Here is a 19,549-nt window from a genome sequence, read left to right on the forward strand (position 1 = left end):
TTATACATTTACGCAATTTAAATATTATAAATTGTGTTTACTATTAACGAGTACACTATTGTAGTACATGAGCTTATAAAATAATGTGTAAAAATCAGTGGGCATAAATATAGAGATCGGTAGGTCAGGGACCCACATTTAAACATTAAGTGTACACGCGGGTCTAACCACGTGGGAGTTACATACAATCGGGGCCTGAGTATACTATAGCCCATGTCTTTATGTTCAGTATCTCCGTGAGCTCCGTATGATCCGCATCAGTGAATAAATTTAAACGTATTTCATCTATACAAATACGAATATAAATATAAATTTTGTTTGTGCATTTGCAATAAAATTTTATTTCCATACATTTATTTTTTAGTGCGTGACAATAAAAAGTTATTGCGATTAATAAAAATACTTTTAATAAACGTAAGTAGAAGTGGATTTTTTATAAAGTCTAGTCGATTTATTTACGAAATTTCATTCCGTGGATTGGAGTACATTTTTTTTTTTTTATCAAATAATTGATAAAATAACGCGCTAACAATTGAGAAAAAAAATAAATAAAAGCGATTGCAATTCTGATAATGAATTTATCTATTTTATTTAATGCCAATGATCTCTTGCCGCTCAAATGATAGCCGACCCTGACTGATAGTTTCATTAATAACAGTTACACTATACATACCAGTTACTCCATAACACGATATATAATATTTAAAAACAATGTTTATTTTTATCCAGTTATTGTTATTTATTAACATTGTTTAAAATTTAAATTTTAAACGACTTTTTATATTTTATATTTCATATCATCTTATTTAGCTTGAAATCTCATAAAATTGTATCTCACATTACGAATTTACGATGAAAAAAAATCGATATAAATATAAAAATAATGAATGTTTTTTACAGAAAAATGTTTTTTTTTTTTTTTTTTTTATTTATAAAAATATATTTTTAAATAAAGATACATAAACATTAAAATGAGATAGTAATTTAGTAGCAGACATGTTGTGCGTATTTTCACAACGTCCGAAACATCTTCACAAACATTAACTCTTGACAATTCAAACACCCACACATACCATCCCGATTATACTGACGATAAAGTAATAAATAACCTTTTACACAAATAGCTACAACCATTGCATGTTCTGATATTATGTATACATATATAACATATATATAACATCCACTACAAACTCTTTTCGATAGCATTTTTATCTTATTTATATATATAGTAGTTAAAAATTATATGAATTTTTTTTGACATTCAAATTAAAAAAAAAAAAATTTATTTGAAATTTCCTTTAACTTAAAAATTTTCCTGAATGACAACTGGAAAGAGGGAATTAAAATGAACGAAGGGCGCAGAACATATGTGACGTGCGGTGGGTCCAGAGACCCATCAAGTTAAACCCCATGCAGCGACTTTACTCAGAAAATAAAAGTACATTGAGCTGATGATTATTTCTATGCACATTGCGTATTGTCAGAATAAATGAAAGGAAATCTGTATAATACTCTGTACATATATTATTTATACTCTAATTGTGCCTTTCACTTATATTTTATTATAATGTCTTTAAAATTATTTTTCAGTCTAGGAAATAAAAAAGCAAACTACAAATTTATGGTTCGTTTAAAAAGACAGTAAACATTTGTAACAGGACACATTGCAATGAATTATAATACAATAGAACGGTTGAATTTTAAGGATTTTAATAGGTTCGAATATAGTGCAATGAAAGAAGTGAATTTCGGAGTGATTTAATAAATAGTCGGCCCTTTTAGATGTCTTGTGACGGCCCTGGTACTCTCGCATTCCTTAAAGATCCGTTCTCGGAAGTGAGAGCGAATATACCCAGCGTCCCTTTTTTTCTATAATGTTGCAATATTTTTTTTTACTATCATAGATGTATAAAAAAAATTTTTAAAGGTTCAATTACCCCACAATTAATGTTTTTATGAGTCACAGTGAGTTTATCAACGCGTAGTTCTCTATCAATAAAAAAAAAATTAAGACTGGATATCAAATCTATGAATAGATTAAAAGATAAATTTGACAATGACAGTAAAAAATAACACATAATATAACATAGCGCGATTACTTCGCTTATTCAATTCTCGCGGTAATGTAACATAAAACATGTTCTATGTATAGAATCACACTATTACATTAACAGCTCGCCCACGGAATAAATTTCCAATCATCTACGCATCTCATCTATCAACTCGAATTACAACACTTATTGACATTTTTTTTGCTTGTATTTATATATATATTGTTTTAATTTTTTATGCATATATTACTCAACTGCAATATATATTTTATTTTCATTTAATATAAAATAATGATGCGAAAACTACGATAATTAAATTTGGTTTGTATAATTATCAGGGTTAGCCGCACATTGCACTGTTTACACTCTTATTGATTAATAATTAAAATAAACATCAAACAGGATACATTTTAAATCGAATATTAATTAATTATTAAATAAAATCAAATATTGATAAAATATCAAAATGAAATTTACTAATTATTTGAAAAACAAATATTGTATTTTTTAAATTAAATATATGAATAATTAAATTCAATGAGTAATTGATTAATCATTGAGGTAAAAAAATTTGATAGAATTTTAAATTTGTTAATTTGTCATAGTTAATTACTGTTATTAAAATTAAAAAATAATTATTTAATTATAATTTAAATTTAATATTTCGTGATGATAAAAATTTTTTTTTGACAAAATATGAGATCAGTAATCAAGTGTTAATTTAATTAATGTACAAGTAGGCGTGTACATAAATGGATAACCTAGTGTAATGAGATATGATGATATTGAAGATTAATTTAAGAAAGACGTGACTGTTACAGAGAAAATAATCTTTACGTAGGCGTCACTCAAGAGATGACACCACAACTTTTAAATACACATGTTATGTAACTGAAAAAAAAAATTTTATTTAATTAAACTGATGAATTGTGATGATGATGACGATAATTAAATAACTAGGAGTTAATATACATCAGTAAAACTACTTACATGGTATCTTCGAACATTGAGATTAATTAAAATTTTTATTTCTCACGAAGAATTTCAACACCTTATTTAATTCGCGCGTAACTGGTAGCTACTAAGAATGTACATTAAACTTTAATTTAATTCCATGCAAATTATTTTATAATCTTTTTTATTGTACATAAATTGTAAGTAATCGTAAATGTCTAATTTTGTTTAATAAATAGCTACAATTAAAGTTATTAGTTAGTTTGATAAATGAATTATTATTTTTATAAATAAATAATTTAATTGAGACAGTAAAATGTCGTCATTTATCATTCATCATTTATTTGTTAAAATAATATTAATAGTTAAAATAACTTTTTAAAACCATTCATCAATTTCAATTTATTTTTCGAGACACGTCGAACATACAGTAAATCGATACAGTAACATCCGTAACAATTTAAAAATTATTATCCTACATATTTTTAGCTGTTGCAGTGAAATAAAAATTTTTTCATTAAAATGGTCAATTAGTCGCATTTCCATGAATACGACTCTTCAATTTTAAAATCCAGAAAGACAACATTTTTTATATTCGTACAATTTGTCTGCCAAAAAAAAAATGACATTTTTGCTTTAAAAAAATAATTTTTTTTTTTAATAAAAAGACATTTTAGTTGAAAAATGACGTGACAATAAAAATGTCTAAATACCAAAAAAAAATTGGCTTCAAAACATTGAGCTGCTACTAGATTTTAAAATTTAGCTGCGTAATATTTTTTAGTAATAACTGAATGATAGAAATTGAAGAATTTGGAAAAGAAGAATAATAAATTGATGAATTATCAAAAATAATTTTTTTTTTTTCAAATTTATAATGATCTATTAAAAATAGATCTATTTGCATCGCTTACATTGAAAGATAAATAAATTAAATATACAGAAAGAAAAATATGTATTAGGATTTTTAAAATATATATACCTATTTATATATATTATTGAATACAAATTTATTTTCAGCTACTCTAGATTTATTAGTATTAAATAGATAACATATTTGCTGCCAATAATTTAGACTCAATTTATTATAAATATACACACATAAATACTAGTTTATTAAATATTTATAAAATTTAACTCGGAACAGAATCTCAATAAGCGTTTATTGAAATAAATAAATTTTATTACATATAATATATGTTGATCCCAAGATATTTATACTAATAAATCGGAATTATATACATTATTATTTAAGTACAAATTTTTTATTTTTTTTTTCATGATACTAAAAAAATTGTTGCTAAAAGTATCAAATCATCTCTCGAGTTTTGAATAAAAAATAATATATACGCATCGGTTACGTAATATGTGTTGATATTTGATGTAAACATAAAAAATTTTATTTAAAATAGTTCAATTGAAATATTACATTTTAATTTTATGAAACTCAAATAAGTAGATTTTCTAAAACGCTTTACAAAATAATCATTAACCCCTGAAAAGTACACATCTAAATGGTATATCTTTTTAGGCATTGAGGGTACTCGGGTCAAAAATGAAACCTGATTCAGGCTCGCTTCGCCTTATTTTCTTTTGAAGTTATCGATTTGCCGACGATTTTTCGAAGATCTCGACTTTTTCCACTTAAATTAAATTTTTTTCAACTTTTTTCATGTTAGTTTCATCTTATTTGTATTTTTTGGTCTTAGTTTGAACTTATTCGTCTTTATTTCGAGCACGATAGTTATTCACCTCACTTTTGACTCGCTAAACCAAGTCGAAAAAAAGTTATTTATTCGCCTTACTTATTTCGCCTTATATAAAAATTATTTCACCTTAGTTTTGACTTTTTCGCCTTATAATTTAAGTCGAATAAGCCTACATCGAGTCAGTTTCGACTTCATTTAAACTTTTTCGTCTTTAAATTCAAGTCGAATAAGTCTAACCCAAGTTAATTTCGACTTTATTTAAACTTTTTCGTCTTAAATCGTGACTAAGTGAGCCAGTTAAGTCCAAACCAAGGCGAAAACTCAATGTATTTCATATCTCCGTAAAACCAAGTTGAGTTTGTCTTGTGAACAACGGCTCCAAATTTCGTCTTGGTAAACCAAGTCTAAATCAAGTTTTATTTTTGACCCGGGAAAATAGTATCCAACATTTCAATTTCAAATATTTTGTTCCTTAATAAAATTAGAAATTTTTTTTTTTTAAATTAAAGCTGAGGAAATTCTCCATAATATAGAGACATTATTATTTGTATCCATTTATCTATCTATATTTAACAAAAGAGCCCTTTGTCAAATATAAACAAAGAATTATAACAAAATAAAATTTTGGGGTGGGTACTTTGTATCCAGTGTGCTTGTCAAGGGTTAATACGACAAAAAATAAATTTCTATAAAAATATTAAATTTTTTTTTAGAAGTAATCGATTTTTTTTTCTCTCAAATTTCCAATTATTAATCAATAAAACTAAAAAAAAATTTGGTACGAAATATCGAAGTGGGTCATTAAAATATATTAAAATAAATAAAAATTTCAAAATATGATATTAAAAAACAAACATAAAATTTTATGATAAATAAGAGTTTCAAGAGCAGGATAAATCGGATTAGCATTAAAATTTCAAATGATTAAAATAAAAAAATATTTATCAAGTTATTATTTATAATTCAATATTATTTTCTCTTTTAAATCTACATATATTAAAAATGTCTGGGTCCTAAATTGGTAGTGTACTTGAAATGGTTCGTTTAACTCTGTTAAAATTCGTCTCACGAATAGATCGATTCTCCGATTATAAACATTCGTAAATTCTCATCAAGTATCCATCTATCTCTATATCTATCTCTATCCATTCATATTGTATATGTATACATATTTCGGAAGTCACGTAAACCGGAAAAAGGAAACATTATTAGTACTGTTAAATTTAAATATTTACAATTCGTAAAATATTACACCGAATTCGGATAATTCTATGACTTTGTTCTATATATTTATGTGTCTATTGATTTGCATATAAAAACTAAAATGAATATTTTTTTTTATCTTGTTTCAGATTGATTTCAAATGTAAATAAAGTGGGTCAAGGTATAGCTGAAGTGATATTTGAATATTTATAAAAATGTAAATATTAAAAATATGAAACAGTGAAACGGTTGGTTATTATTAAGTCGTACGTCAATGGACGCAAAAGAAAATCCGAAGGACGGCAGTCCCCTCAGTCATAATGATACTTCTTTGTATAGAAGATATAATAATAATAATAAACATCAGTATCAACAGCCACATCAACATCAGCATCAAAAATCGAAGCCGTCGTCTCTTGTAAGTAATCCCCGGCTAATACAAAATGACAATACAGATGCTGATGAAGAAGATCAATATAAACTTTACTCTAGTAGCGATGAAAATATACCAAAAAATAGTAATTCCAATATAAGTACAATCGATACACAATCTGTTAATAATATACTCGATAAATATGAAGATCTTGATTGTGAAAAATCATCAGATTCAAGTAGTTTGAATGCTGTTAATTTTGAAACTGATATTGACATCAATCAGCATCACCAAGAGCAGCAGCAACAGCTGGATCAAATCTTTATAACAGCCGGTAAAATGCGACATCGTCCCACTTGCTACTCAAGTGAAAGGCTTGACAAGAAACAAGTGCTCAGGGTCAACCAGCAGACACAGGTGCGACAAAGATCGCGCGATCGAGTTAAAGAACATCATCAACAACAACAACAACATATCTCTTCAGATGGTCACAAAGAATCATTTATTGTTGACGATCATCTTAATTCATTTATCGTACGATCAAATACAAATATATATGATAATAAAAAAATAGTACCGCATCAAGTTATGTATTTACAAAAAGGTGAAGTACAAAAACGTGTTGATGAATGGTTAAATCATAGCCAAAATTTACAGTTAACTAAATCTAACATTAATAATAGTGGCAATGCTAGTTGTAATAAATTAAATATTAGTAATAATAATAATACTACCACTAGTAGTAGTGGTAATACTAAACGTGAAATATATTTAACGAGATCGAATAGTAATATTGAACAAAAAAGACGTTATTGCAATAATGAATCACGATTACTTAATGACAAAATGGAATCTCGTCTCAATGACACAGTGAGTTTTGAAAATTTAAATTCTGAACAGCAATTACCAAGACGTGAATACAAGGCCATACTTAGTAATGATCGGATAAATTCACAAAAGGAAACATACAGAGATTATTGTGCAGTAAGAAACGGTTTGAAAAACCACCGTCATCACAAAGATACTGAAAATTTAAAAGTATATAAAGTTAACAACCAAAATGATACTGTGTCTGAATCATCTGATGATTATTTCAATTTACAACAGCAACAACGAAACCGTAAAGAAGAAATGAAAACTAGTGTGGATAATAATTATCCACAAGATAGTCAACAAGATATTATTTATTCAAAATGTAAATCTGTGAGTACTAGTACTAGTATACGACGAATACCTTCAGCTAGTCGGAGACCAATCAGGTGCACAGACGATGCAACCGCACTAAATAAGGCCAGAGAAAGCCGACGACAGTTAATTACAGCACGAGTGTATCAACGTGTGAATAGTGAATCCGTCAATGAAACTAGAAATGAGTTTATTAATCATCAGCAAAACCAACAAGCTACCAACAAAGAAGTAAATAAAGTTAAAAAACCTCCGCCTCCACCGCGAAGAGATTTTACTGGTCGGAATAATCGAGAGGAAACTGCGCAGAGTTTATTAAATAATCAATCAGGTTGTTCGAGTTTTAAGCCGCTTGGCAAATTACTAAGTAAACAACTGGGTGATTGTAATGCAAATAGTGATTTTGATATAACTATTGGCAAATTACATGATAATGGTGTGATAACAAGGAATACTGATGAAATGATTAAAAATAAATCGTCATTGCATTGTAAAACTATTCAGACTGATGACCTTCTGAGTATTCTTGCACCTGCTGCCAAGAGATCTGTGTACAAAGAAGACAATGAAGAAGAATCTGATCAAGGTTTCATTAATTTGACTAAAGAAATCAATCAGAATAGCGGCGACCTAGAAATGCCTTCTGAAAGTTGCTTGGATAAATTGACGGCTGTAGAAACTAAAAATTTTAATACTAAGATACAAAGACGTGATAATTATTATTGTAAAGAAGAGAATACTAGTAAAAATAAAGATAATGGAATTGCTGAGATAAGAAACGGAAAAATTATGAGCTCGTTTAATCAGTTAAATAAAAATCAATATGATATTTTGTCAAGCAATAGTATTGATGAAGAAAAATTATCGTCGGATAAAAGAGAAAGAGTTGAAAAAAAAGAGACATCGAAAAGTTGTAAGACAAATAAAGTAACGGATGAAATTCTACAAGACTCTTATGAGGGCAGAAGTACGTTGAAGTTAGATAGAGATCGTGGAGCGATCCATACTAAAGATCTGGAAAGTCGGGCAACATTTCAAGATACTTTGGTCGCGGACTTTGCTGAAAACTCAATATTTCAGCATAAGAATGACGATTGTTTTCAAAGCCATTTACTTAATACTAAAAACTCTTGGAAAGTTGAACCAATTTATTCAAAAGCTAATAGTGACTCGATGCACGTCGAATTGTTTAACGTTAAACAAAAAACCATGATTAATAATGATAGTTCAAATACTCAAACTAATAGTGATGTTTATAATTTAAGTTTAAAAAAAATTGTTGATAATCCAAAAGTTGATAATGAATCGGTTGAATCAAATCATGCTAAGCCATTTAACTTTAATAGTGTTCTCAGTGACGATTATAAAAACTTACATATACGCGAAGCTAATCGATTGAATGAATGTAAAGTTCATCTTACCAAAGAAATTATAGAGAGACAAAGACTAATGGATATGCTTAGGAAAGGGGATTATCATGCAGTTAAATTGGTGAGTTACTAAATTTAATTAAACCTGTAATCATTTTTGTAGGAATGAGACAAAATGAGACACTGATTGAAGATACCAGTAAACTTGACTGATTTATTTTAAAACTTTTTAATTAAGGATTTATTCTTTAATAAAATTACTATTTTTTTTTAACATCGATTTTATTATGATGTTAAGAGGAATGGGGGTAAAATGATCTTAAGAATTTTATTGAATCACTAAAAAAGTTATCATAAAATCTTAACACATTTGACCGGAAATTTTTATCGTTTATTGATTGAATTTTTGAATAAATGAATCCGGGACACAATAGACAACTTCAAAAAAATTTATTAGATATGATCAACTTTTTTTTTAAATTTTAATTGAATTGCGATATTCTAGCCTGTGATTTCTGAATGTCAACACAAAAAGAACTTTTTGTTATCGAATTCAAATTTCTGAAGCGTTTTCCGGTATTACATAATATTAAAAGTTAAATTTCATTATGACGGCATTTTTTAAAAGTTTTTAATCTTTTATTCTACTTCAGCGATTAAGTTTTTGAAAAGTTTTTAAATTCTGTAAAATCTTCAGTATAGAATGACTTTTTTAACAAAGTTGGCGATATCCGTTTTGATAAACAGACAAAGTATTACAAAAGAACTTACCTATACTCACAAAAAATATATTTAGTTTTAAAGCTAAATGTTGTGAATACTAAGATCGAATTTTTTTGAAAATTGGGCATGTTTTTATTTATAACCATTTTTTTCTATAATCTACAAGTAGATTATTTTTCCACACTTAAAAACTTTTATTATATACTGACCCACCCTGTCTTGGGCTTTTCTACAAAAAAAGATACTTATAAATTATCAAATTATTTGTTAGCTTTATCGCTACCAGATAATGTTTTATTTTGTTTTCCACAAAAATAAATGAAATGCTATAAGTTCAAATTTAATCATAAATGCATTAAGCGTTATCCAATAAATATAAATAACTCTCGTAATACTTTACGATACCACTATTTTTTTCAAGTCTTTATTTTTCTACTTTTTTATATAATTCGTCCCCTTTCTGGATAAACCTCGTAACTAAATTTTTATCATAATTGAAATTATGAGCGAAAAACATTCTTTAGTACTGCTATTGCGTGAAAAAAGCTTTAAATTTGAATAATTATTCCAAAATTTTTTATTTGATTTTTAATATCCCTATTAACGCACATGTAGCATAATAGATGTTTTGACCGATTTCTGAAAAAATTATAATTTTGCAGTTCCGAGATTTATCCATAAAGAGGATGAATTAATAATTACTTAGTAATGAAATTTATGAAAATATAAATGGCTAATTATTTTTTTGGCATAAATGAATAATTTACTCATATACTGATTCAATGAAAAGTTAAATGATGGAATGATATCATGAATAGTATATATAATTATTGAATTCACATGTCATCGTATCATTACTCAAAAATTTACATGATGAAGAAGTTTAAATTATGACTGTGGTGAAAATGTGAAAAGTAGTGGGTTATCGTGTTTGGATGTAAGCACCAGAGAAGAATTACTAAAATAAGGAAGAACGAGAAAAAGAGACAGGTGGTAGAAGCTATTTATGATTCAGTTGAACTGGGTAGACGGCATTACGTATGCAGTACATAGTACGCTTTAACGCTCAAGAAAAGCCACAATAAATCGTACTATGCGCTTGAATGCCTCCCTCTCAAAAAGTTGAATGATAATGCATATAGACTTTTCCCTTTTTATTTTTTTTATTACCACCATTCTTTTAATTTTTCCACTTTAATCATTTTTATCACTTATTCAAGCACAGCTTAAACGACTTTGAATTTATCGATCTTTTTTTTTCGCTACAAATTAATAGAATTTAAAGATTTCAATTTTCATTTATCAAGCTAAATATTTTTTTAGATATTCATGAGATTAAAAGTATTATAAAAACAATAAAATTCAGACAAAAAAAGCAGAAGGCGTTAAAAATGAATGGAATATATGTTGAGAATAAAGTAAAGTAATATAAAGTAAGAGGAAAAAAAATAAAATTAGTTGAGAAACTTACGGAGACTGTGACAATTAGAAAAGTTTTACTCAGTGCAAGAACAACTACGGAATATTGTCGCAGATGCTTTTATCTAAATGCTAAGAACTTGTAATACGCTATAGCGTCATGATTCTTCATCACCATCTATTTTTTTACGTTACTACCAAAGCTATTAATTATTATCATTACATACAATTACAGCATTTTACTAAAACTATTTCAATTATTAAATTGCATAACAACATTTACTAAAATTATATAATATTTATTTAGATGAAATCATAAAACTATACGACAGTTCAATCTTAAAACCAATAGCAAGAGCCAAATTTTTAAGACTTGATTCTTACCCTCTTTAATGTTTTCTGGGCATCATCCCACCCTTTTTTTATTAAAATGTCTCTTATTGACGTATTTTTTATTGAAGAGTAATTCTTATTTCTTCCACAGAACGGATTTATAAAAAAAAAGTAAGAACTGGCTCTTACTGGGTTTAAAATTGAGAACATTCTATAAAACTTCTGCTTTCGTCGTGATTTCTAAAGTTTTTGCTGAGTTATGCACTAAAAATAAAAAAATAAAAACTTTAAAGTTTCATTTTTTTGAATAATTACTTCCACTGTTGTTTAATCAATATCGAAATTTAATTCAATCAGACCCGAGTCAAAAAAAAAGTTCTAGTGTAGTCCTCAAAAGCCTCAATTCCTTTAATGTTTTATTTCGCGCCCAGAAAGTAACTCTAGTATCCAAAATCCTCAATGAGAACTATGAGGTCTATATACGAATAATTTATCAATTTTAAATTATAATTAAGACCTCAAAATCCTCAACGAATGGAAAGTTATATTTCGGACTGGTTCAAATGTGAATGAAATTATTCCTTCATATTTTGAGTATTTTGAGGCTCTATTCCAGATTCTGTTATTCCACTTTAGTCCTCAAAATAATACAATTGGTCGTAACTACTACTTTGAGAACTAAACTACAATAATTTTCTGTACTGTTGTCAATCTTCAAATTATGAATTGATGCTCAAAAATCTCATTGATAACTTTGAGACTTTAATCCGACTTTGTTTTTTGACTCGAGCGAGCCTTGATAAATTTTCTATTGCCGCAAGATTCATTAAAATCCAACAATTCGAGGTTCTAATGAACAAATTGTCTAACTTAATAATTTTTAATAGGAGATTCGGTGAAATTTTCAAACAGCAATAGTCAGAAAAAATATTATTTGAGTAGACTAGACAAAAATATTATAGATAAACTAGATGTAGAATTGACTTTCAGACGAAAAAAAAAATTTTTAATTACTTTTTTCGCATAAATGGAAGATTTTCTGAAATTGAGTCAGACAGTTTGCTAATTAGAACGTCGAATTAATTGGAAAACAAAATTTTACAATAATAATTTTTTTTCGAAAATTATATCAATATCAAAGCAAAAAAAATTTCAAATTTCATGAGACAAAGAGTTACATAATTGTTGAGATAGCGACTAGAATCACTGACAATAAACATTACGTCGCATATTATATCATGTTTATATAGTCACGTACTAAAATCATATAATGTATGAAATAGCAAACCCTATAGCATGTATAACAGACATATATAAATCAAAGCTGCCTCGTACACATCACTGCGCTTTATGTTACACATTATCCATGCATGTCAAAGCTACCAGTCATCTAACTCGTAACGAGTTATAGATTCTCTTATAGTCTAATATTTTGCAATAATATGATAACAGTAACATCCATGTATGACATATATGACAAAAAATATATTCCTCAAGTATGTGATTTTTGTATTCCAAATATATGCATCAAAAAGGAATTTAACGTGTAAACAAAGACGTGTAAAATAAAATTATTATTATTGTTTTGATGTCAAGTGTAAATGAAAACAATAGAAAATTTTTGTTTACAATTTTCTATTACGTTGTACCAGAACAAGCATCGTGATATAGAATTTCAGTGGAGCCAAAACATTGAATTGTTTACATTGTTTGATGGGCATAGATATTGATATATATCCTTGTATACATAAATATGTATATATAAAATAGTATATAGGGTACTGACGATTACAATAGATTTTTTAGTTACATCAGATATCAATACGTAATATTTTTTGCAAAGTTGAATAGAGATAAAAGCGAGACGAAAAAAGTACCGGGCGGCGCCCTAGTCTTTAAAGTTGAGGGACGCTTGCGTCGTTTCAACCCTGGTTGCTCGGGGCAACCGATAGGGATGAATCTCTCTACGCCCGGCGTCGGCTTTCCGTACGCGGGTGGGGCTGTTACACTCAGTGCGCTTTCTGTCATTCTACTGACCATGTGCAATTTCGCCTCACTAAATTTCATCGTTTCAAAACAACATTCTTCATATATATTTATTCATGATTATTCTTTACATCATTCATTTTTTTAAATAATTTACCCTTGTAATTTGATAATTTTTTTTTTATTAATTGACAGTTGTTTAATTTATTGCTGTTAAATTAATTCCTTATAAGTATAAGACAACTTTTTATTATTAAAGTGCATGAGACTCAAAATTATTTCAGTGAAAGTGTACAAAGTGAAAGGCTTTTAAGAAAATGAATAAATAAATAAAAAAAAAAAAAAAAAAAAAAAAAAAAAAGAGAGAAATGATATGAAATTTAAAAATGAATATTTATTTGGATTTAAATAAAATAAAAATTTCAATTCAATCAACCTGTTAAACTTGAAATAGTTTTTTTATCAATGAAACAAAGAAGTGAGTGTTGAGTCTGATAACGAATTTAAGAATAAACATATGATATATATTCTAAAAGTGAAGTTGATAAAACAGGTCTTAAAAACAAAGGAAAAAAAAACAAGTAAAGTCGTAAGTGAGCTGCAGAAAGTAAGCTAGAGCAAACAATTGTTGAATTTATTAAAGGTGTTTAAACAATTCAAAAGATCAGGTTTTTAAATGTTTTCAAGACTTAAGATTCCTTTGTTCTTTATTCATTGTAGTATTTTTATTTAAACAATTCTATTGTGATACAGAATAACTAAAGCCGGCACTAAATTCTTAAAAATATTTCATATTTTATTGTTGGGTTTCCGTATTCATTAATTTATCTACAGCTTTCCATTGCTAGCCTTTTTATTTACCTCAAAATTTAAGTCAAGATTTCATTTCTCGAGCATCTATTATTGTTGTATTTAAATGAATCTTAAGTCTACTTGATCTTTTCTTTTTCTTTCATTTTATTTCTACACAAAAATGCGACATCTTTACAATAATTATTATTTTTAAATTTAATTAAATAAATGGATTTTTTAATTTCATTTGAAATTTTTATTTCACCACAAATCAACTTTTTTTTTTTCACGCAAAAATATAAATTGGCTCTATAATTCACACGTTCCTCTAAACACGAAGAGCATATCTGACTGAATAATAGGTTCATACATCAATTTTATTTTATTTTCGACAATTTATATTTTTTTAATTTTTTCGCAGTAATTAAAATAACGTTTGCTCAGCATCAAACCGCATTGGTTATGATTTTTTTTTTATTTAAAAATTTATATTTTTCATTTTTTTTGATAAAAAGTAAATGTTTTTTTTTTTTTTTGTCAATCTCGGTAATACTCATGTAGCTTTGTAAACATTTACTCAGTTATAAGTTATAAGTCATTATATATATTAACTGATATAAAAAAAAATCTCAAAGGAGACATAAAAAATATTTAGTATCTGTAATGAATTCAAAGGACGAGCAGTGAATTCATTAAGTATACTTATTACAAAACTCAAACGATTTCTCAAGTATGTTAAAGTAGATCAAAAAACTTTTAAAGTAAAATATTCCAATATATATATATATATATATATATATATATATATATATATATATATATAAAATATATTTATATACCCCCAATGCTAAAGTAAGAAAATAACTTCTTAACATTGAAACTTTGTAATTTGAAGTTATTAATAATTAATACTCTTTTAGAGAATAAATTTACAAAACTTATATTTATTGACAAGTTATTTAATATTTGTTGAAAATTTTTAATTGAAAAAAAATCTTAAGCTTTTAAATAATTGTAAATTAATATCACAATTAGAAATTTTGAGATTTAAGGCGAAATTTTTTTAGTTTGTAGTAAGGTAAAAGTCTCTATACCTGCTCAGTACCATTAGTCGCTCACTTTAACTGTTTGATGCGTTTTTTATAATTTTTATTAAAAAAAAATTTCAACTAAAAAAATTATTATTGATAAATAATTATTTGTGAATTTGAATATATTTAAGTATGATGTATCAAATTATTTTATAATAGATTATAAATTTAAATTAAGTGACTGTTTTAAAAATCGCGCTCAGCCGGGCAATTTTTACTTTGGCGTTCGTTCGTTAGATTAAATTTAAGTTGTGTCAAATTTTTTAAGCATTGTTATAACTATATCTTATTAAATATATTTTTAAAATTCATGAAATTTTATATTATGAAAGAAGGAAGTAATATAATTTATAAATTATTTTCCAAATCAATAAACTTATCATAGTTTAATTGATATTGTCTTTGAGCGACTATAGGGCCATGTGTTGATCGAGTAATAGTATATCACAACTTTTAGTGAGCGACTATGGGTACACTCAAGACCTTATTTAAAAAAATTAATAATAATTAATTATCAACATTATTTTTCAAACTAAAATTTTGTTCTAATACTTAAAACTTAAAAAAATAACTATAAAAAAAAATATATAATTTTTCATTTTATTTATTAATTTATATTGAGTGATTTAATCTCACTCCAGTGAAACCCGAGCGGGTATAGGGGCTTTTACCTTACTTGTTAAAAAAATTTCACTTATTATTGAAAATTTTTATATTAATTGTTCATGAAATACTAATTTTAAAAAAATTAATTTTTTATTTCTACTGAATTTCTTGATTTAAATTTATTTTAATTATAGTAACTAGTAGGTAATGTATCGTCACATTACACTGTATTGAAAATATAAATGATACGCTGACTAAAAACTGAAAGTATGCAAATTATTCATGTTTCATTAAAATATTAACGTGTAGTATTTTATGTATACTATAATATAAATAAATTTTTAATGTGATATATATTTTCTCAATGATATTTATACTGAAAATTAATGAAGTAATTTTTAAACATTTTGTATTCATTCAACCAATTAATTTTTTTACGGAAAATTAAAACCGTTGAAAATAAAATATTTTTATTTTATTTAATTAAAAAGTATAAATAAAAAAAAAACAAATAATTTAATTTATGCATCAGCAATAAAAAAAGGAAAATTCAATAGAGATGCATGAGGAAAAATAAATGAAATGTAATAAACATTTATTTTATAAAAATATTTTTTCAACTGAATGCTAGCATAAAGCGTTGCTTAATACATACATTTATTTTGTTATTTTTATTTTAAATTGAATTTAAAAAAGAATAATTTAATTTTGATAAAAAAAAAAATTTACTTTTTTTTTTTAATGTGAAAATAAATTCAAAACTGTCAAAAGAAAAAAGAATTTCTTTGCGTAAAAAATTTTAACTTGCTTCAAGAAAATGTTTACTTGACTCAAGAAATTTTTTCTGGCCCAAGAAAAATTTTTGTATTTAAGCCATAATGCAAAATATTCTTGCGCCAAAAAATCCTTTTTTTCTGTGTGCGCTTTAAAATATATTTATAAATAAATAATTTTAATAGACTCTCAAAGCAGACGAAGGTATTGCTGGTGATATATTAAATGAAATTAAATTTGCAAATCAAATTTATTGTATAACCACTTTATGGAGTGATGAATAAAACAGATAACTATAGTAAAGTGATACCAATACTATAGCATTCAGTTACCGGTACTTATCATCATCACCACTATCATAACTATCAATACACATACAAACTTATAATATATTATATGAAAATTTAGTTAGTCGAGTAGTATTAAACTTGGCATCTCGAGTGAAACGAGTGAGTGAGACGGAATAAACATAAACGAAAGTCGGAATATTGTATTATATATATACAGGGCTTGCTTTTGACATAAAATTAAAAGTTTCTGTCAGATGCATCCTATACATCACCACAAGCCGTAAATGGTTCTCTATAAATGTATATAATGGTAAATAAGTTTAATAATGCATGAAGAACAAAGCATTAACTTCCGCTATCTTCGCGTCTGTTTATATTGTTCAGACACATTTACATGGTAATATTATTGTATCGAGTAGACGTCAATATTACATGTACTAAATGGATCTAAACCATCATTTATTGGATCACTCGTTTGATAAAAATAACTTAAGAAAGTAGACATTTTTTTTTTAACTTATGGAAAGAATGGGATAGGGCAGAACGTCACAAAATTTTTCAAAAAAAATTTTAATTATTTTTATCGACAGCCTAACTATGGTAGCTTGATTATGGATTTTGAAATGTCACAAAGTAATAAGGGTAAAATGGGCCACTTTAACAATTAAAAGAAAATTTTTTATTGAAATTCTCATGAAATAATGACGAATTTTTGTGAAATAGATAAAATTGCATTCGGTGCTAAAAAGACATAAGAATTAATTGTTTATTTGACTTATGTTTACCCAGTCAATGCTTTTTTATTATTATTAGACAAAATATTTGTTGACTATAATTAGATTAATAAAAAATTTTTATCGATTAAATTTTTAATTTCTTTTTGTTACATACACTGTAAAAAGAGTGGTGTTAAAGATGGACTAATTTTAACTCCGCCCGGTGATAAAATGAAATTACACCGGTGTAGGAGGCGTAATTCGGTGGTGTTAAAATACCGGTGTTAAACCGGTGTAAACGTGGAGTGATACTGGTGTAAAAGAAGGGTAAACTGCGTCCGCCTGGAGTATTAACTTTAAAGTAAAATATTTTAACACCGGTACAGAATATTTACACCGGCGGCGGCGTTATTTTAACACCGCTTTCGGTGTTGAAATTTAACACCGCTGATTTTAACACCTACACTGCTTGGACACCCCGGTGATTTTTTACAGTGTACAACTGGTCTTGAAGGTAAAAAATAAAGTAATAAAATAAATTAGTGTTAAGTAAAATTTTTAAAATAATTTATTTTTTAATTAAATAGAAGTACGGGAGTGTAAAATAAAAAATATATTGTACGAAACAAAAATAAATATCATGCAAGTAGAATAAATGTGTGATATATTCTTTGTTGTAGGTATGAGAAAAAAGTTTAATTAATTTTTAATTTAATTTTTTTTTTCAACAGTAATTAATTACTTGAAATTGTTTGGATCTAAACGGAATATTATTAAAAAAAAAATACAAACATTTACAAAAGGGATTTGTTAAATACACACTTTATTCAACGGTTCAATAAATTGATACACGCACTTGTTATGTGCTGCAGATTGTACTAAATAATAAATATTATAATAATAAAATACACGATCAAGTGGAAAAGTAAATTTGTGTTGAATTTAACAGTACATCGACCGACCGGACATTCACTGAGACGTGGCGTGCACATGACACCAAATGTAATTCGTTTGTTAATAGTCGAGAGGTCAGTCGTAATGGATTCAAACTACCGGCAATAACTACAGTTATCTTGTGCATATTGTTCAGCAAACTTTTATTTATATTGTTTTTATCTTTATCATGGGTTTTCGAGGCGAAAAAGTATTTTCAGATTGATTGAATCATAACTCTTCATAATCCTATTTATATATTTTTTCAGCCATACAAAACCAATGATTAAATAAATAGAAAAAAAACTATTGTTCACAATTTACAGTAACGAATTTAATGTATTTAAATAAAAGTTTTTCGCGATACTAGCCATAAAAAATTCATTCTGTCGTTAAATATTTATTTTTATAGACAAAAAGTTTTTTACAGACATTTTAAGTTTGATAAATTTTAATATGATTTATTAGTAATAAAAAAAATCATGTTTTTATGAAATACTTCATTAAAAAAATAATCCTCAATAATTGAACCGATTCATTATCTAGAGAATAGAAAGATACGTAAAGTATATGCAGAAGTAGAGCTTCATTTTTTATGATCTCATAAAAATACTTCCTTATCGTTTTTGAAAAAAATTTTTCGTTTATATTACTTGTCTGCGTAAGCAAAAAATCATTATAAAATTTATCACCACGATCAACTTTCAAAGTCAAGTTATCGAACTATAAGTGGCTGATTTAAACTTCTGAAAATTCTAAAACTGAGTCCATGATTGGTTTGAACTTCAGTGATCCTATTTTTGAAATTTAAATCGACGATTGTTGAAATTTTACGTAAACGCCAAAAAGTTTACTAAATCAACTTTCCAAAAAGGTTCTAAATATAAAAGTTTACATTGAAATAAAAATATTTTGATATTTTATTTAATTTCAGTTTTAGTTTTTGCTTTTAACCTTATCACGATCAATGTCTTTTGAACATTATTCAAGCGGTATTTTTTACGGGAGTAAACTTTTGAACTAAAGTCAAAGGTTTGAAAA

General features: G+C 26.4%; 1 protein-coding gene across 1 annotated transcript in view; it reads left to right on the forward strand.

The window, feature by feature from the left end:
* Positions 1–253: 253 nt before the first annotated feature.
* The window catches only part of LOC103573202 (uncharacterized), a 44,295-nt gene continuing 24,999 nt past the window's right edge, over positions 254–19,549 (forward strand). The window contains exons 1-2 of the mRNA XM_014443900.2: positions 254–414; positions 6,067–8,966. Coding sequence (XP_014299386.1) covers positions 6,192–8,966 — 2,775 coding nt within the window. The 5' untranslated portion in view covers positions 254–414; positions 6,067–6,191. The remainder of the gene's footprint in view (positions 415–6,066; positions 8,967–19,549) is intronic.

Source organism: Microplitis demolitor, chromosome 8, assembly GCF_026212275.2.
Source record: "Microplitis demolitor isolate Queensland-Clemson2020A chromosome 8, iyMicDemo2.1a, whole genome shotgun sequence".
Taxonomy (NCBI): domain Eukaryota; kingdom Metazoa; phylum Arthropoda; class Insecta; order Hymenoptera; family Braconidae; genus Microplitis; species Microplitis demolitor.